The sequence below is a fragment of the Hemitrygon akajei genome, chromosome 11 (assembly GCF_048418815.1).
Source record: "Hemitrygon akajei chromosome 11, sHemAka1.3, whole genome shotgun sequence".
In the NCBI taxonomy this organism is placed as follows: domain Eukaryota; kingdom Metazoa; phylum Chordata; class Chondrichthyes; order Myliobatiformes; family Dasyatidae; genus Hemitrygon; species Hemitrygon akajei.
This window is the reverse complement of record NC_133134.1, coordinates 166,239,623-166,261,154: the sequence shown is the minus strand read 5'-3', so window position 1 is coordinate 166,261,154 and position 21,532 is coordinate 166,239,623. Positions and strand designations below refer to the sequence as shown.

Here is a 21,532-nt window from a genome sequence, read left to right as displayed (position 1 = left end):
GAGATACATAATAAAGTGGCCACTGAGTGTATATTGGAGCAACGTAGGAAGCAAAAGACATAAAAGCTAGAGTGGAGGCCAGATGGACAGTGAAAGTGACAGGGGAGTGGATGCTCAGGGATGCTCTTGCAGACCGAACTGAGGTGTATTGCAAAGCAATTACCCGATCAGAATTTGTTCCCTTCCACATGGAGGTGATTACATTGTGAGCACAAAATGCAATGCATTAGGTGGGAAGGAGTGCAAGTGAATTATTATTTCAATTGGACTGACTTAGTGGTTCTAGTTCAAGTTTATTCCTGGGATGGCAGGACTTTCATATGAAGAAAGACTGGATCGACTAGGCTTATACTCACTGGAATTTAGAAGATTGAGGGGGGATCTTATTGAAACGTATAAAATTCTAAAGGGATTGGACAGGCTAGATGCAGGAGGATTGTTTCCGATGTTGGGGAAGTCCAGAACGAGGGGTCACAGTTTAAGGATAAAGGGGAAGCCTTTTAGGACCGAGATGAGGAAAAACTTCTTCACACAGAGAGTGGTGAATCTGTGGAATTCTCTGCTACAGGAAACAGTTGAGGCCAGTTCATTGGCTATATTTAAGAGGAAGTTAGATATGGCCCTTGTGGCTAAAGGGATCAGGGGGTCTGGTGAGAAAGCAGGTACAGGGTTCTGAGTTGGATGATCAGCCATGATCATACTGAATGGCGGTGCAGGCTCAAAGGGCCGAATGGCCTACTCCTGCACCTATTTTCTATGTTTCTATGTTTATTGTCATTCAACCAACCGCATGTACTGTATGCAGCTAAACGAAACATCATTCCTCTGGGGCCAAATAGTTGCACATAGCACATATGATTATGATCCAGTACAAACAGTCACAAAATAATATTAGCAAAAGTCCCTGGGTGGTACGGTCTAAAGATTGATAGGTTGACAAAGTGCAAAGCTGACGTTTGTGTTTAGGGAAGTCATGTGATGGATCTCCAACAGTTGTATGGAAAAGTGCCATAAGAACTGGAGTAGATAGTGAAGGTGGAGGAGTGGACCAGGAAATAATGAAGGAAACAGTCCCTTCAGAATGCTAGGAAAGGTTAAAAAGTCTGGTTGTGAAATCCCATTGTAGGTGTTAGAAGTTACAGATGTTAATCCATTGAATCTGTAGGCTACTGAGGCTGGTGCTGCAACAGAAGTATATTTTTGTTCTGCCTGGGAGTAGATGCAATGAGAGCAGAAGTACAGGGATTTGCGGAAATATGCTGAGTACCATATCAATGATGATGGAGGGGGAGCCACAAGAAAAAGACATCTTAAAAGCACTAGAGTGGAATGTCTCATCACCGAAGTACCCTTTTGCAGACTGTTTCTCACCCACTGTTGCTGCGTAGTGTTCCCAGAACTTACTTTATCTTGTTCCAAAAACATATAGGTTAATAGGTTAATTGGTCACATGCATGTAGTTGGGCGGTGCCAGCTTACTGGGCCAGAATGGCCTGTAACTGTCCTGAATCTCTAAATAAAATTTAAAAATAATAGAAAATCAGGAAAAAACAGGAACAAATTGAGGATATGAACTCCACAAAAACTCTGTTACATGTCTTAATGCAAAGACGTAAGTCAGTAATTTAGCTTTGGATTCAATTGAAAGTAAACTCCCTAACTGAAGCAAAACTGTTATATCTAAATATCCATATTCACTGTATAACAAAATAACAATCCCTGAATGCATTTTTACATGTTATCGTATTTAAAGATGTGCTTTGCTCTTTACCTTGACCTGAGGTATATCTCATTTTGACTGCCTTCTTCATTTTCTGGAGTACAGACCTGTCCTTGTCTAAAGTCTAAAGAAAGAAAATAAAACATCAGTCTGTTGACACATCAGATGCCCTTTTAAGTACATTAAGTGAATAAAAGTGACCAAAACACTTGAGAATTTGCAATCACTTGAAGGCATGCTATAATTTGTATCAAATAAACATCTATTCCATATTTCCACAGCTCTCTTTGAATGTAGGCTTTATTGGGCATGGGGTATTCACATGCAAATCTGGCGTGTGCCAACAGGTGCCTTGCAGTCTTGTTTACTGCAGACTAAATCTGAATACATTACTCTAAGTATGGCCTGACTGAACTTTTATGTGGATTTACAATTCATAGAGCCATAGAGGACTAGAGGAGAGAAAAAGATCCTACAGTCCATATTTGTTGTTGTTTAGTCGTTAAGTCAAGTCTGACTCTTCATGACTCATGGACCATAGGGTCCATAGGGTTTTCATGGCAAAGATATGGAAGTAGATTGCCAGGCCTTTCTTACACACAGATACTGCTGCTGTCCAGGTTGGGACCCAGCTGGGTTTGAAGTCCAGAACTGATGCCACTACACCACCAGCCGGCCCACACGGCCCATGCCAAACTATTATTCTGCCTGGTCCCACTGACCTGCACGTGGCCCATAGCCCTCAATACCCCTCCTATCCATGTACTTATCCAAACTTTTCCTAAATGTTGCAATCAAACCCACTTCCACCACTTCCTCTGGCAGCTTCCCCACTCTCACCACTCTCTGAGTGAAAATGTTTCCCCTCCTGTTCCCTTCAATATTTGCCTTTCACCTTTCACCACATAATTTTGTATACCTCTTGATTATAGTTTTCCATAACTCCGGCCATAAAATGTAAACCTAAAAATTCAATGACCGTGTGCATGTTTTCTAACCAGAATGTACAATCTAAATAATCCCATCTGCCACCATACACTGTAGTCTATATCCATTCACTTCCTGGCTATTGATGTGCCAGTCTAAATACCTCTTAAATATTGCTCTTATATCTCCTCCTACCAATTTCCCGGCAGTGCATTCCAGGAACCTACCACTTTCTGTGTAAACAAAAATGGCACAGTAGAGAGTGGTTAGCATAATGCTAGTACATCACCAGCAATCTGCATTCAATTCCCATTGCTGTCTGTAAGGAGTTGGTAAGTTCTTGCTGTGACAGTGTTGATTTCCTCCGGGTGCTCTAGTTTCCTCCCACATTCTAAAGACATATCAGTTAGTAGGTTAATTGGTCACATGGGTGCAATTGGGTGGCACAGGCTCATTGGGACGGAAAGGCCTGTTATCGTGCTGTATCTCTAAATTAAATTATAAACTTGCCTCACAAATCCCTATTTAACTTTTCTCCTCTCCTGCTGAGTTCTGCCAGCATTTTGTGTGTGTTGCTCGGATTTCCACATCTGCAGATTTTCTCTTGTTTGTGACAAATATTTCAGTGAAGTCCCACCCTGGAACCACCTACAATTTGCCTACCGACACAACCGATTGTCAGATGATACAATAGCTACAGCTCTACACACTGTTCTTACACATCTGGAGAAGAAGGATGCTTACGTGAGAATGCTGCTCTTGGACTACAGTCCAGCATTTAACACCATAACTCCCTCCAGACTCAACAAGAAGCTCAAAGACGGCCTTCACCCTGCATTGTGTAGCTGGCTCCTGGACTTCCTGTCAGATCGCCGACAGCTGGTAAGAGTGGGCTCCCTCACCTCTGCCCTTCTGACTCTCAACACAGATGCCCCTCAGGGCTGTGTACTAAGCCCCCTCCTTTACTCTCTGTATACCAATGATTGCGTTGCAACCTACAGCTCCAAACTGCTAATTAAATTTGCTGACGATACTACATTGATTGGCCTAATCTCAAATAATAACAAGGCAGCCTACAGGGAAGAAGTCATCACCCTGACACAGTGGTGGCAAGGAAAACAACCTCTCCCTCAAAATCACAAAAAACAAAGGAGCTGGTTGTGGACTACAGGAGGAATGGAGACACGCTAACCACTATTGACATCAATGGATCTAGGGTTGAGTGGGTGAACAGCTTTAAGTTCCTCGGTATACACATCACCGAGGATCTCACCCGGTCTGTACATACCGGCTGTTTGGTGAAATAGGCACAAGAGCACCCTCTTTCACCTCAGAAGGTTGAAGAAGTTCGGTATGAACCTCCAAATCCTAAGAACTTTCTACAGGGGCACAATTGAGAGCATCCTGACTGGCTGCATCACTGCCTGGTATGGGAACTGTAATTCCCCCAACTGCAGGACTCCGCAGAGAATCGTGTGAACAGCCCAGCATATCTGTAGGGTGTCAACTTCCCACTATTCAGGACATTTACAAAGATGGGTGTGTAGAAAGGGCCCGAAGGATCATTGGGGGCCTGAGTCATCCCAACCACAAACTGTTCCAGCTGCTACCATCTGGGAAACAGTACCTCAGAATAAAAGTCAGGACCAACAGGCTCCAGGACAGCTTCTTCCACCAGGCCATCAGACTGATTAATTCATGTTGATACAGTTGTATTTCTATGTTATATTGACTGTCCTGCTGTACATACTATTTATTATAAATTACTATAAATTGCACATTGCCCATTTAGACGGAGATGTAACATAAAGATTTTTATTCCTCATGTATATGAAGGATGCAAGTAATAAAGTCAATTCAATTTGATTCACCTTAATATATTTTCAAAAGCATCAACGTCTCTTCCTTCTTGATATTAATATATCCTAGAACAAAAGCATCTCTCTCTCTCTATGGTGAATACAAATCCAAAGTACTCATTTAGTATCTCACTCACTTCCTTTGACTCAGGCATAAATTCTCTCCCTTGTTCTTGAGTGATCCAAACTCTCCTTACTTACTTTCCTGTTAATGAATGTATAAAACTGCTCAGACTTCTTTAATCCGGGGAAAACAGTCCTCAGATGGAATTCCAGTAATTCACCAATCACGAGGATAAGAAATTCCCTTCATATGTGACTTCAACTTTTTGAATCCATTAACCTAGTCCGATAGTGCCAAAAATGATCATTTCATCAAACTTTTGAAATGAAATGCAACATTAGGTTATACATGGCATATGTATACTAATCAATATTCATTGAAAAGAGCATGGCTACTAAAGAATACAGACCAAAACTAACTTGAGTATGAAAAGACACTTATTGATGATATAGTTTAACCTTTTTGAATGTCATAAATAATAAAAATAAAATTTAAGAAACAATAAATTTCTTAGAATTGATAGGGCAGAGTTTAAAAGAAGTGGGTGTTTACTTAACACTATAAACTACACATGATAATGTTATCTATCATATGGTATCAGCAATCAATATGATAAATTGTAATAACTTGAGGTGAAAAATTAGGAAAAAAATGAAAGTTGACTCTACACAGCAGTCAAATTTTGTGACAAACTAAATTAACATTGTTAATGATAACAATAAGATGAACACAGGTATTTTAGGGTGAGATGTTTTTAAGAATCTATACTGTCTATATCAAAACTCAAAGGTTGGGCACGCATAACACTTAGAGAAAATGAATTGAGGAAATTAGTTAGTTCCATTTAAAGTTAAATGACATACATGGAAACACTAAATAGTTATTCAAGCACACTGAACAAGGAATAAAGATAGTCCTAATTTTGAACTCTCAGTTTCTCAAACAGGAACTTCAATGATGTGGCTGGATCTTTGCCAAATGGTCTTTATCACCATATATGGAAAGATACAGCCCATATCCCTCTGCTGTTGAAATAGGTTTAGAAATCCCATAAAACCAAGAATTGTAACTGTACACTACTTCATACAGTTTTTGTGCAGGCATTGTATGCACATTAGTTAAAAAAAAATTCCCCTTTCAAAACCAAATCTGGGACTTGCTATCCTGAAGTGTAATGTTTAATATAGTTCCCACTATGAACAAGACCATTCTATATCATTCACTGATTTTTAATGTGCCCTAATGATTACTGCCTGGTAGCTCTGACATCCACTATCATGAAGTGCTTTGAGAAGCTGGTCATGGTCTGCACTGACTTCAGCTTCCAAGACAATCATGACCCACTGCAATTTAGCTACCACTGAAACAGATCTATAGCAGATGTCATCTCCCTAGCCCTATACTCATCTCTAATGCATCTGGAGTAAGGACAATGACTCACCTTCAAAACTATAATTCTAAGCAAACTCAGCTCCAAATTCCTAAACCCAGGACTCAACACCTCCCTTTGCAACTGGATCCTTGACCTCCTGACCAACTGATCACAATTAGTAAGGATAGGCAGCAACACTTCTGCCAAAATTATTCTCAACACTGGTGCTCCACTAAGCTCTGTCCTACTCTACTCCCTATGCACTCAGACCACGTGGCCACTGTGCTGTAACTCCATCTATATGTCTGAAGATGATACCACTGTCATAGACCATATCTCAAGTAGTGATGAGTCAGAGTACAGGAAGGAGAAGTGGGGGGGGGGGGGGGCGGGTGTGGTGCACATATTCCTGTTCACAACTACAGTGCTGACATCAAAAGGGTACAAGTTCCAGAAGTGAATATTACCAATAGCCTGAACTGGTCTAACCACGTTGACAACACAGCCAAAAAAAAAACTCATCACTGCCTCTTTTTCCTTAACAGGCTAAAGAACTTTGGCATGTCCTCCTTGACCTTTACCAATTTTGATTGATGCTTCATAGAAAGCATCCGATCCAGAATCATCAAGACTTGAATGACAACTGATCTGCTCAGTCCAATACCTCGGGTAATCAGAGAATAGTAGACATATTACAGTCCATCATGAAAACCTGTTACCCTCCCTCATAGTATCTTCCAAACCTTCTTGTTGGCTCAGTAAAGTGGCCATCATAATCAAAGATCCCATCTATGTCATACATTCCCTTTTCTCCACACTCACATTGGGCAGAAGACATAAAAGTCTGAAAGTCTGAAAGGTTCAGGGAAAACTTCAATCCCACTATTAAAAGACTACTGAATGATCCCCTAACATGATAATATTGCCTCACAATCTCAGAATCAGAATCAGGTTTATTATTACTGACATATGCAATGAAATCTACCTCATGCGACCTTGTGCCTTGTTCTTTGCCTGTACTGCACTTTCTCTCTAACTGTACACTTTATTCTGCACTCTATTATTAATTTCCTTGTACTACTTCAATGCACTGTAGTATTAAATAGATCTGTATGGACAATATGAAAAATAAGTTTTTCACTGTACATGTGCCAAAAATAATTATTTATGAATGTAGGGGACTCTTTTAAATTGGAAATAAAGCCACGTATTTCAAGAAATAATAGAAAACAAAATACTGTGTCAAGAGACTACATAGAAATGTGAGACAGACTTCTGACCACCCACGAAAGCATCAATTAATCAAGAAAGAGATTGCAATGATTCTGGGCATCTTTGATCTTCACAGAGACTGAGCACATTTGTGAAGGTAGTTTTAAGGGCCAATTAGTGAAATACATTTAAGATAATTTCCTGTTGCAATTTAGATCGGATTATATCTAATCTCATACAAAGAATCACCTGGAGAGAAGGGATTACGATATTTAATTTTACATATTCAATTCAAGTGACAAATTTCAGTATAAGCCTAGAGACTTGAATTTAAATATCTTACAAATATGAGGGAAAGTACACTAAATACATTTGAAATCTGAATTAACAGGTATAAAATAATCAATGAAATAAATAAATAAATATCAGTGAAGAATTTATTCAGAAATAAAGAAAAGTGCCCATCTGTGGCTAGCTAAAAAAATTGAGGTGGTATAGAGAAGGCCTATAACATTTCAAATAATAAGAGTAGGCTCAGGATAGGGAGAATTTTAGAATTTAGTTCTGACTAAATAATTGAAAAACAGGAGAAAAAAATAATGAACGTTAACTTTCAAGGATTAAAATGAGATTGAAGGAACTTCCTTGAGTATGTAAGAAGAAGAATACCAGAATAGATGCTGGTCTCTTAGAAGTTGAGACAAGTGCATTAACAATGGGAAATAAAGATACATCAATTTTATTAATCTTATATTTCCTGTGTTCACAGCAGAGGATTCTATAAGCACAGAGAACAAATTTGAGGAAGGAACCTAAAATAATCAACATCATTACAAGGTAAGCTACTAGTACTAAAGGTGGTCTTCTAGATCTAATGGCCTTCAAGCAAGAATCTGAGGCAGTGTCAGTGGAGATAATAGATACATCACTGTCAAAACTCCCTACATTTTGGAAAGACAGCAGCTGAATGGAAAACAGTCAACACTATTATTCACGAATGAAGAAATTATTCATAATTCCTTCATTTGAAATTCGTAACTTCTTTATAAAAATTTATCCTAAGAGTAAGTTAGCCTAACATCAGTCATAGGAAAATAATAGAATCCATTATTGCAGAAGACATACTAAGAACTGAGAAAATCATAGTATGATTAGGCAGAGTCCACATCGCTTAATGTAAAGGCAGTAGTGTTTGATTTACTTACTTGAGGCTCTTTGAGAATGTATATAGCAGGACAAATAAAGAGACAATGGGGATGAAATTACGTGGATTTGCAAAACGCATTCAGATAAATTACACATAAAAGAAATCACATAATTCTGTTATTCATTATGCACAATCTGGCACATCCTCTCCATGACCTACTGAATAAGCAGCAAAGCACCCTTTTGGACAGACTCATTCAGCTCTGCTGTCACAAGGATCGTTACAAAAAATCTTTTCTATCAAATGCAATGAGCATACGCAATATGGGAGATTTTAACTTTTCTAATGTTGATTGGCATTTCCTTAGCGCAAGGGGTTTAGATGGGGTGGAGTTTGTTAGGTGTGTTCAGGAAGGTTTGCTGACACGATATGTAGATTAGCCAACTAGAGGAGAGGCTGTACTTGATCTGGTATTGGGAAATGAACCTGGTCAGGTGTCAGATCTCTCAGTGGGAGAGCATTTTGGAGGTAATGACCACAACTATCTCCTTCACCATAGCGCTGGAGAGGGATAGGAGCAGACAATTTGGGAAAACATTTAATTAATTGGGATAGGGGGAAATATGAGGCAGGAACTTGACAGCATATATTAGGAGCAGATGTTCTCAGAGAAATGCATGCCAAAAATGTGGCAAAAGTTCAGGGAACAATTACATAGGTATGTTCCAAGGCAGGGAAAGGATGGTAAAAGTAAAAGAACCATGGTGTACAAAGGATGTAGAAAATCTAGTTAAGAAGAAAAGAAAAGCTTACGAAAGGTTCAAGAAACTAGGTACTGTTAGAGCTCCAGACAATTACAAGGTTGCTAGGAAGGAGTTTAAGAATGGAATTAGGAGAGCCAAAAGGGGCCATGAGAAGGCCTTGGTGAGCAGGATTAAGGAAAATCCCTAAGGCATTCTACAAGTATATGAAGAACAAGAGGATGAGCCGTGTGAGAATAGGACCAATCAGGTGTGATAGTGAAAACGTGTGCATGGAGTCGGAGGAGGTAGCGGAAGTACTTAATGAATACTTTGCTTCAGTATTCACCAGGGAAAAAGACCTTGACAATTATGGAGATGACTTACAGTGGACTGAAATGCTTGAGCATATAGACATTAAGAAAGAGGATGTGCTGGAGCTTTTGAAAAGCATTAAGTTAGATAAGTTACCGAGACTGGATGAGATATACCCCAGGCTACTGTGGGAAGCGAGGGAGGAGATTGCTGAGCCTCTTGTGATTATCTTTGCATCATCAGTAGGGATGGAAGAAGTACTGGAGGATTGGAGGGTTGCAAATGTTGTTCACTTTTCAAGAAAGGGAGCAGAAGTAACCCAGGAAATTATAGATTATTGAGTCTGACTTCAATGGTGGACAAGTTTTTGAAGAAGATTCTGAGAGGGATGAACATTTGGAGAGATATAGTCTGATTAGGGATAGTCAGCATGGCTTTGTCAAGGGCAGGTTGTGCTTTCTGAGCCTGATTGAATTCTTTGAGGATGTAACAAAACAAATTGTTGAAGGTAGAGCAGTGGATGTAGTGAATATGGATTTCAGTAAGGCATTTGACAAGGTTCCCCATGCAATGCTCATTCATAAAGTAAGGAGGCACAGGATTCAAGGAGACCTTGCTTTGTCGATCCAGAATTGGCTTGCCCACAGAAGGCAAAGGATGGTTGTACATGGTTCGCATTCTGCATGGAGGTCAATGACCAGTGGTGTTCTGCAGAGATCTGTTCTGGAACCCCTCCTCTTTGTGATTTTTATAAATGACCTGGATGAAGTAGAAGGGTGGCTTAGTAAGTTTGCTGATGACACAAGGGTTGGGGGTGTTGTGGATAGTCTGGACAGTTGTCAGAGGTTACAGCAGGACATCGTTAGCATGCAGAACTGGGCTGAGAAGTGGCAGACAGACTTCAACCCAGATAAGTGTGGTGGTTCATTTTGGTAGCTCAAATTTGAAGACAGAATATAATATTAATGGTAAGACTCCTGGCAGTGTGGAGGATCTGAGAGATCTTGGGGTCCGTGTCGATAGGAAACTCAAAGTTGCTGCGCAGGTTGACAGTGTTGTTAAGAAGGTGTATAGTGTGTTGGCATTCATCAGCCATGGGACTGAGTTCAAGAGCCGAGAGGTAATGTTACAGCTATATAAGACCTTGGTCAGACCCCACTTGGGAGAACTGTGTTCAGTTCTGGTCACCTCACTACAGGAAGGATGTGAATACTATAGAGAGAGTGCACAGGAGATTTACAAGGATGTTGCCTAAGTTGGAGGGCATACCTTATGAGAATAGTTTGAATGTACTTGGCCTTCTCTCCTTGGAGTGACAGAGGATGAGAGGTGACCTGATAGAGGTGTATAAGATGATGAGAGGCATAGATCGTGCGGATAGCCAGAGGCTTTTTCCCAGGGCTGAAATGGCTATCACGTGGGGGCATAGTTTTAAAGTGCTTGGAAATAGGTACTGAGGGGATGTCAGGGGTAAGTTTTTCACACAGAGAGTGGAGGGTGCGTGGAATGCACTGCCGGCAACGGTGCTGGAAGCTGATACAATAGTGTCTTTTAAGACCCTCTTTAGATAGGTACATAAAATTTAGAAAAATAGAGCACTATGTGCTAGGGAAATTCTAGGTAGTTTCTAGAGTAGGTTACCTAGTCGGCACAATATTGTAGGCCCAAGGGCCTGTAACGTGCTGTAGAATTTCTATGTTCTATTTTTATGTTCTAATAGTTCATCTCTGTGCGACAGGAGAACACACATCATAACACAATAGTTTCTGTTTTATTATTTTGTACATTATTAATACACATTATTTGCACATTGGTAAATATATTATTGTGTATATTATTATTCTGTACTTTATTATTAGTTAAGTCTGCACACTAAGTGCATTTTTAAATCTTGCTGCTTAACGAAAGTATTTCCCAGTTGGGATCAATGAAGTACTTATTATTATTATTAATTCTACATAATAGAGGAAATAAATGTTTCAATTTATTGAAGTTAATATAGAACAATGATTAACTGACAAGGTATTCAAACATGTCATGCCTACATTAGGTTGCTGTTTATTGATTACAGCTCAACGTTCAACACCATCACACCCTCAATACTAAAAAAACAAGCTCCAAAACCTGGGCTTCTGTACATCTATCTGCAACTGGATCCTTGACTTCCTCACCAGGAGACCATAGTCCATGTTGATTGCAAATAACATCTCCTCCTGACTGACAATCAACACTGGCACCCCTCAAGGATGTGTGCTTAGCCCACTGCTCTTCTCTCTCTACACCCATAACTGTGTGACTATGCATAGTACAAACACCATCTGTAGATTTGCTGACGAATTTCAGATGGTGACAAGGAGGCGTACAGGAGCGAGATAGATCAGCTGGTTGAGTGGTGTTGTAACAACAACCTTGCACTCAACTTCAGTAGGACCAAGAAACTGATTGTGGACTTCAGGAAGGGGAAGTCAAGAGAACACACATCAGTCCTCGTTAAGGGATCGGCAGTGGAAAGGGTGAGCAATTTCAAGTTCCTGGGTGGCAATATCTCCAAAGACCTTTCCTGGGCCCAGCATACTGATGCAATTACAAAGAAATATGACAATAGCTATATTTCATTAGGAGCTTGAGGAGACTCAGAATGTCACCAAAGACACTCGCAAATTTCTACTGCTGTATGGTGCAGAGCATTCTAACTGGTTGCATCACTATGTGGTATAAAGGGGCCACTGCACAAGATGGGAAAAAGCTGCAGAAAGTTGCAAACTCAGCCAGCTCCATCTTGGGCACTTGAGCTTAGAAAAATGAAAATTGATCTTATTGAAGCATACAAAATGCTCAGGGGGCTTGGAAAGATGAATGTTTCGTCTGGTTGGAATTGAGGGATTCTAAAACTAAAGGAGAAATTTCTTCTTGGAAGTTTGTAAATCTTTGGAATTTGCTACACCAGACAGGTGTAGATACTTATAAGTAGATGGATTGAAGAAGCAAATGGATAGAATATTGTGCTACAAAAGGGATCAAAGGTCAGGAGGTAGTGCAGTTGACACTAAATGTTAGAAGAGTTTAACATTACTGAAGGTTTACATAATAACTCATTCCAGCTTCTATTTGTTAGGTTTAATGAGGTGTGTTGAATCAACACAGTAGCAAAGGGCTTAGCATAACGCTTTACAGCACTAGCAATTCACCAAACAGAGTTCAAATCCCGCTTCTGCCTGTAAGAAGTTTGTATGTTCTCCCATGACTGTGTGAGTTTTTTCCAGGAGCTCTAGTTTCCTCCCATATTCTAAAGACATACAGTTAGGGTTAGTAAATTGTGAGCATGCTATGTCCATCTCTGAAGCATGATGACACTTGCAGGCTGATCAATACAATCCTCACGATTTGGTCTGATGCAAATGACACATTTCACTCTATGTTTTGATGTATGTGTGATAAATAAAGTTAATCTTTTCTTCTTCTACTCAATGATGGGTATCAATATTATCTACATGAATCAAGAATCCCTTTTATATGGGGTTCATTGCAACCACATTGTGAAATACGTGAAATGCTTCCCTCTATCCTACAGACACGATGTTAGGATTCTGCAATTATATTGTCGTGTACCTTGTCTAACAGATCTAAATTCTAAATACCTTTCTAGGTTTGAACATTTCTTATCATAACTCTATAGAAACCAAATACCACATAATATAACTCCACGATCCTCTCTAATGCATCAAACCAGTAACACAACATGATCTCAAAGTTCTAAGTATGTATACTATATACAAGCTTGAGATTTGTCTCCTTACAGGCTGCCTCAAAGCAAAGCAACTCAGCAGAATTCATTGAAAAAAACACTGTCAAACACCCAATATGCAGGGGAAAAAGAATCAAATAATAAAAGTAAGCAAATAACATTCAGAACTTAAGCATCTGAACTATACATTAAAGTACTGAAAGGTGAAGCAGAGTATAACTCAGTACATGTCGGGGAAGAGGAAGAATTGTAGTTGCAGGATTTCCATGTGGATTATTTCACAGAGGTTAAGGGTCAGTTCTTTGAACTTCCAGGAAAAGAGTATTTGGATTCTCCTTTACAATGTGTAGAAATTAAGTTTGTTGAATATCAAGGATTTTATATCTTGTGTGGTATGCAGGGATTACAGACTGGGGTTTGAGCAACATCTGTTTGCAGGACTGGTTATGCTGGATGAAAAGAGCAGATAGGTAAGGTGAGCAGCCTTCCACATCTCACAATAAGGAGGAAATGTGGAGTACTCTCATACACTGCCACCATCTTCAAAATCAGAATTATTATCACTGGCATATGCAGTAAGATTTGTTGTATTGTAGCAGCAGTACATTGCTATACATAAAGAAACTATAAATCACAAAAAGAAAAAAAATCTTCTAATTTTTTGTAAAAAATCAAAAACCTATAGATGCTGGATATCTGAAATAAAAATGGAACATGATGGACCAAAATAGCGGCTAAAAGAAAACTCAATTAGAGACCTTGAGAAGATGCAGCCATACTAATAACTGATCTGTTCTTCCAGATGCGCGGGACAAGTTTACTACAAATCTTTTTTTTTTTAATTTTTAAACATTAGCTTTATTTGTCACATGCTGAGGATGTGTTAGGAGTAACCTTCCAGTACCAATATAGCATGCTCACAACTTACTAAACCTTGCCTGTATGTATTTGGAATGTGAGTGAAAACCAGAGCATCCAGAAGAAAGCCACAGAGTCACCTGGAGAACATACAGACGTTGGCAAGAATTGATCCCTGATCTTAAATCTGGAGTGCTGTGAAGTGTTACGCTAACTGCTATTCTACGGTAATCATGTTGAAGATTTCACTCGCTTTCTCATTGACACGGTTATTCAGGCTAAGAGACCAGATAAGAAATAAGCTGAGATATTAGAAGTCGACTTGTAGACCACTTAGTTATCAACACAGATTTTATGTGAAATGATGCTATCTAACAATGACAATTATTTTTTTCTTATACTGATTGACAATCCTAGTATTACCTATGGATAGGAGAATCTGTCCATCATACACTGCAGTTCATCAAGTGTGTTAACTATGAATGTAGCATCAGCCATAAAGATTAGAGCGCACAAACTAAGCTAAATGATGCCTCTTTTGATGTTCCATAATGTTATAATTTTGAACAAGTTCTCCATCTTCAATTCTACTGTATGCAGATTTATTGTTATTAAAAACAAACATGAGGTAATAAAGAAAATTCCAAAAACAGTTGACACAAAACAGGCTATCTTTATAAGTACTGATATTGATCTTAGTTCAGGGGTTCCCAACCTTTTTTATGCCAAGGAACAATACCATTTAACCAAGGGGTCAGTGGACCCCAGGTTGGAAACTCCTGGTCTTAGATGGTGTTTCATTCTCATTCTGGGCATTTACCTTTATTCCCTCATGGAATAGTACAGCACCTTTTAAATACATCTTTCTTGTAAAATGCAACAAAGAATTTTGAAAGCGAGCAAATATTGTCCACATCAGTTTTCTGGCATCAAGTATCTAATAAGAAAAACAAACTCCCTTCAGGGATGAGGTTTGGCTATACATTGTCCTGTCTTTCTTGATCTCTATTCTTCAACAGAATTAGATTTCTTAACTCTGATGTTGACTTGAGTTCAGCTTAAATTACAACCTTAAAACTATGTGTGCAAAACCCTCTGCCCATCCCTGGGATTGCTTATTCTCTTAAACACAAGAGATTCTGCAGATGCTAGAAATGCAGGGCAGCATGGTTGTGTAGTGGTTAGCACAATGCTTTACAGTACCAGGGACAAGGGTTCAATTCTTGCCGCTGCCTGTAAGACGTTTGTACATTCTCCTAGTGACTGCATGGGTTTCCTCAGAGTCCTCCTGCTTCCAAAGATATACTAGTTAGTAGGTTAATTGGTCATTGTAAATTGTCCTATGATTAAGCTAGGGTTAAATTGGTGTTCAAACAACACACACAAAATGCTGGTGGAACACAGCAGGCCAGGCAGCATCTATAAGGAGAAGCACTGTCGATGTTTCGGGCCGACACCCTTCGTCAGGACTAACTGAAAGGAAAGATAGTAAGAGATTTGAAAGTAGTGGGGGGAGGGGGAAATGCGAAATGATAGGAGAAGACCGGAGGGGGTGGGATGAAGCTAAGAGCTGGAAAGGTGATTGGCGAAAGTGATACAGAGCTGGAGAAGGGAAAGGATCATGGGACGGGAGGCCTCGGGAGAAGGGGGGGAGGGAAGCACCAGAGAGGGAGATGGAGTACAGGCAAATTAAATATGTCAGGGATGGGGTAAGAAGGGGAGGAGGGGCATTAACAGAAGTTAGAGAAGTCAATGTTCATGCCATCAGGTTGGAGGCTACCCAGCTGGTATATAAGGTGTTGTTCCTCCAACCTGAGTTTGGATTCATTTTGACAGTAGAGGAGGCCATGGATAGACATATCAGAATGGGAACGGGACGTGGAATTAAAATGTGTGGCCACTGGGAGATCCTGCTTTCTCTGACGGACCAAGCGTAGGTGTTCAGCAAAATGGTCTCCCAGTCTGCGTTGGGTCTCACCAATATATAAAAGGCCACAACGGGAGTACCGGACGCAGTATACCACTCCAGCCGACTCACAGGTGAAATGTTGCCTCACCTGGAAGGACTGTCTGGGGCCCTGAATGGTGGTGAGGGAGGAAGTGTAAGGGCAGGTGTAGCACTTGTTCCGCTTTCAAGGATAAGTGCCAGGAGGGAGATCGGTGGGAAGGGATGGGGGGGACGAGTGGACAAGGGAGTCACATAGGGAGCGATCCCTGCGGAAAGCAGAAAGGGGGGGGGAGGGAAAGATGTGCTTGGTAGTAGGATCCCGTTGGAGGTGGCAGAAGTTACGGAGAATTATATGTTGGACCTGGAGGCTAGTGGGGTGGTAGGTGAGGACAAGGGGAACTCTATCCCGAGTGGGGTGGTGGGCGGATGGGGTGAGGGCAGATGTGCGGGAAATGGGAGAGATGTGTTTAAGAGCAGATTTGATGGTGGAAGAAGGGAAGTCCCTTTGTTTAAAAAAGGAAGACATCTCCTTCGTCCTGGAATGAAAAGCCTCATCCTGAGAGCAGATGCAGCAGAGACGGAGGAATTGTGAGAAGGGGATAGCATTTTTGCAAGAGACAGGGTGGGAAGAGGAATCTTTAAATTGGTGTTGCTGGGCAGTGTGGCTTGTTGAGCCAGAAGGGCCTATTTCACACTGTATCTCAATAAATAAATAAAATCCAGAGTAACACACACAAAATACTGGAGGAACTCAGCAGGTCAGACAGTATCTACAGAAAGGAATAAAAAATTGATATTTTGGGCCAAGATTAAGCATTGACGAAGGATATTGGCCCAAAACATCAACTTTTTATTTTTTATTCCTTTCTATAGATGTTGCCTGACCTGTTGAGGTCCACCAACATTTTGTGTGTGCAGTTGAAGACAAGAAGGCACAGCCTCAGGATAGAGAGGTGTCCATTTAAAACAGAGATGTGGAAAAATTACTTTAGCCAGAGGGTAGTGAATTTCTGAAATTTATTACTACAGTGGAGCTTGATAGGACATGGCATAAAAGGTTAAAGAGAGAAAGCGGGGGAGTGGGGCTGAGAAGTGAAAAAAGGATCAGGTATGACTGAATGGCAGAGCAGACCCTATGGGCCAAATGGCCTAATTCTGCTCCTATGTCTTATGGTCTTAACTACATCTTGAAATAAAAATAAACCATTGGATTTCAACCTGCATATTAAAAAGTCAACAGAATATTAAAATATGCAATATGTGATCGTAACACATTGTAATAATGATGCTAGCCACAAATTTTCCAGTAATGTTTGACATTCAGGTCTCTGTGCTGTTTTCAAAAGTACTTCTGTGCTTCATAACCTACTTGAATTCCATGTGATAAGCAAACTTCAGCCCCACTTCCATGCGTGCATGCGCGCGCACACACACACACACGCACACACACGCACACGCTATTTTTTTTATCTGCAAAGGGGCATCCCCAGTTGCCTACATTTATAGTCTTTAACCACCGTTTTTTACCTCCTGGCTGCCTGCCTATCTGATCATTGAGGGGGAAGGAAATAACACAACATATTTGATGAAGTTCTGATGCTAAATTCAACAGGAGTACCACACTCTGAGGATTTTCCTCACATCCATACTTACCCTTGCCCTCATTGTGTGTCATTGGGGACACGATTTTACCAGGCAATTGATGAATCAATGGAGTAGACTCCCTGTGGAGTTGCTGGAAGCAGAGAGTGTTCAAATCTGCCCAAACTGAGATATCTGATCTGATAATGCCATGTTTTGGCTGCCGCAACAACATTTAATTACAAAAGAAAAAGTAGCTAAAAGGGCATAGCAACTTGCAATCACAACTAAAGCAAACAACATTCATTCTACTGCATTGAATTACATCTTAACAGCACACATAGAAGATAGGATATGTAAACAGTACTTGTACTTACTCCTTATATGACATTCCTTAGTAAATGAGAAGAGTCAGTATGGGAAAAAGATTTTTCTGAAGTGCAAAGTAAATATATTATCAAAGTACATATATGTCACTGTATACAACCCTGAGATTCATTTTCTTGTGGGCATACTCAGTAAATCCAAGAACTACAATAGAATCAATGAAATAACACACTCAACAGGACAGACAAGCAATTGTGACGCACAAGACAGCAAACTGTGCAAAGACAAAAGAAAAAAAGAAGAAATAATAATTATAAAAATAAGCAACAAACATCAAGGACATAAGATGAAGAATCCTTCAAAGTAGTTATGCTTCAGGAGCCCGACGATTGAGGGGTAATAACTGTTTCTGAACCTGGTGGTGTGAATCCTGAGGCTCCTGTACCTTCTTCTAGATGGCAGCAGCAAGAAGAGAGCTTGTCCTGAGTGGTGTGGGGCCCTGATGATGGATGCTGCTTTTCTATGACAGCATTTTATGTAGATGTGCTCAAAGGTGGGGAGGGCTTTACTTGCTAAACCTTCCTCACTACCACAATCCACTGTCCATGTATGCAAGATATTTCAAAAGAAGAGGGAATGAGAAGATTGGAAGTAAATACTGGAAAATTATAGAACTATGCTATCAATGTCAATATGACCATTAAGATGTAGGAGCAGAATTAGGGTATTCAGGCCATTGAAATCTGTTTGTCATGCCATCATGACTTGATTTATTACGCCCTTCAACTCCATTCTCCTGCCTTCTCCCCGTAACCTTCATCACTGTTACTAATCAAGAGCCTACCAGCCTCAGATTTAAATATACCCAATGACTTGGTTTCTACAGCTGTCTATGGCAATGAATTCCAGATTCACCACCTTCTGGCTAATGGACTAGCACGTGCATTGATGCTCATATTACAAACCAAACAATGACAGCAGAATAGGACTGTTATGTAATTATAGTATTGAGTTCAATGATTTGAAATCTTTCTACCTGGACTTTGTGCAAGACAAAGACAACAAAGGGGCATTGCCACCAGGAAGAACTGAGAAACAGCCTAGAGCACTCTGGTCAACACAATGAAAATTTGGAAGCTGCAGATCACATGACATTAAAAGTGCTTCCAGATTTAATACCTATGCTAGAGCTACATACTTCACAATTTTTATTAGTATCAAGTTGTTTCAAAGTTCAAAATAAATTTGTTACCAAAGTACATACATATCACCATATACAACCCTATTCTTGTGAGTATACTGAATAAATCCATAATAAGTAAAAACCATAATAGAATCAATGAAATTTCTACGCAATCTTTAGATTTTCTAGTTCTGATGAGCTTATTGTGCGACTCATAGTCTTACAATATAGAAACAAGCCACTCAGCCCAATGGGTCCAAAATTCTGCTAAGCCAAAATTTCAGAATTTTTGTTTAACTTTAAACTTTCAGCAGAGTAGCACAGCTCATAGTGACCTGGATTCAATCCTACTGTCTCTGTGCAGTTTGTACATTTGCCCTGTAACAGGATGAGTTTCCATGGGTTCTCCTGCTTCAATTGGCATTCCAAATATGCATGGTATGATCAGTCAATTGGTTATTGCAAATAGCTTCTAATGTGGAGGTAAGAAACAATATGAGGAGATTTGAGGCGAAGAATGGGAGAATGGAGTGGAACATGAATAGGATGAGTGTAAATGGGAGTTTGATGTCCAACATACATGGTGGACACCAGTGTTTTTTCATCTGCTATATCTCTCCATGACATTAACTGTTCCCATTTATCCTTTTCATCATTATGTGTCATGTCATATGACATAGGTGATCATAGTCTTTTCATGACCATGACTGTTCTTGGCAATTTTTTTTTTACGGAAATGGTTTGCCTTTGCCTTCTTCTGGGCAGTGTCTTTACAAGGCGGGTGACCCCAGTCATTGTCAGTACCCTTCAGAGATCGTCTGCCTGACGTCAGTGGTTGCATAACCAGGACTAGTGATATGCACTAGCTGCTCATATGACCATCTACCACCTGCTCCCATGGCTTCATGTGACCCTGACTGATGGGAGGAGGGCTAAGCAGGTGCTACACCTTGCTCAAAGATGATCTGCAGGCTTGCGGTCATCTCCTTTGGCAGAGATGTATCTCCATCCTTTTAACACAATAATTAAGATAATTCAGCAACAAATACTGATATTTCAGTAATATTGTAATTCAGAAAGTACTTTTTAACAATATAAGTTATTTACATGCCAATAATAACTATATAATACAGATTCTGATTCAAAGTTTCAATTATTTTTATGTTTCTGACATCACCAGTCATATACAGTAAAGTCAAATCTAAATTCTCACCAGAGCTGCTATGGATATATAATGATGGTAGTCATATAACCACTCTGAAAATAAGGAGACAGCGGGAGAGGTTGCAGGGAAATAATGAGAAGATGTTCTCATTAATGTTCCCAGCAAGCATTATATCCAACACAGCTATCTGAGAAATTCAAAAGCCACAAAACTGAACTTAGCTGCAATGTCTTAGAAAAAGAGTTCTTCAAAGATATAATCAAAAAATAGGAAAAAATGGCATAATTTATAACAAAATGTCTATAGTTCCTAACACAGTTATCTTGATGACCACCATATTCCATTGGGCAAAGCAACCCTATATTTCAGAACACAAAAGATTCTGCAGATACTGGAAATGCTGGGAAACACATATACAAAATACTGGAGGAACTCAGGAGGTCAGACAGTAATAAACATAGAAACATAGAAAACCTACAGCCAATACAGGCCCTTCGGCCCACAAAGCAGTGCCAAACATGCCCTTACCCTAGAACTACCTAGACTTACCCATAGCCCTCTATTTTCCTAAGCTCCATGTACCTAACCAGGAGCCTCTTAAAAGACCCTATCATTTCTGTCCCCACCACTGCTGCCAGCAGCCCATTCCACGCACTCACCACTCTCTGCGTAAAAACTTACTCCTGACACCTCTGTACCTGCTTCCAAGCACCTTAAAACCATGTTCTCTTGTGCTAGCCATTTCAGCCCTGGGAAAAAGCCTCTGACTATCCACAAGATCAATGGCTCTCATTATCTTGTACACCTCTATCAGGTCACCTCTCATCCTCCGTCGCTCCAAGGAGAAAAGGCCAAGTTCACTCAACCTCTTCTCATAAGGCATGCTCCCCATTCCAGGGAACATCCTTGTAAATCTCCTCTGCACCCTTTCTATGGGTTCCATGTCCTTCCTATAATGAGGCAACCAGAATTGAGCACAGTACTTCAAGTGAGATCTGACCAGGGTCCAATATACCTGCAACATTACCTCTCGGCTCTTAAACTCAATCCCATGGTTGTTGAAGGCCAATGCACCGTATACCTTCTTAACCACAGAGTCAACCTGCACAGCAGCTTTGAGTGTCCTAATGATTTGGACCCCAAGATCCCTCTAATCCTCCACACTGCCAAGAGTCCTACCATTAATGCTATATTCTGCCATCATATTTGACCTACCAAAATGAACCACCTCACATTTATCTGTGTTGAACTGCATCTGCTACTTCTCAGCCCAGTTTTGGATCCTATCAATGTTCTGTTGTAACCTCTAACAGCCCTCCACACGATCCACAACACCCCAACCTTTGTGTTATCAGCAAATTTACTAATC

At 40.1% G+C, this 21,532-nt stretch overlaps 1 protein-coding gene across 1 annotated transcript in view; it reads right to left on the bottom strand.

The window, feature by feature from the left end:
* Positions 1–21,532, bottom strand: part of unm_sa1614 (un-named sa1614) — a 151,533-nt gene that overhangs the window by 110,056 nt on the left and 19,945 nt on the right. The window contains exon 2 of the mRNA XM_073062174.1: positions 1,772–1,844. Within this exon, the coding sequence (XP_072918275.1) occupies positions 1,772–1,844 (73 nt within the window). The remainder of the gene's footprint in view (positions 1–1,771; positions 1,845–21,532) is intronic.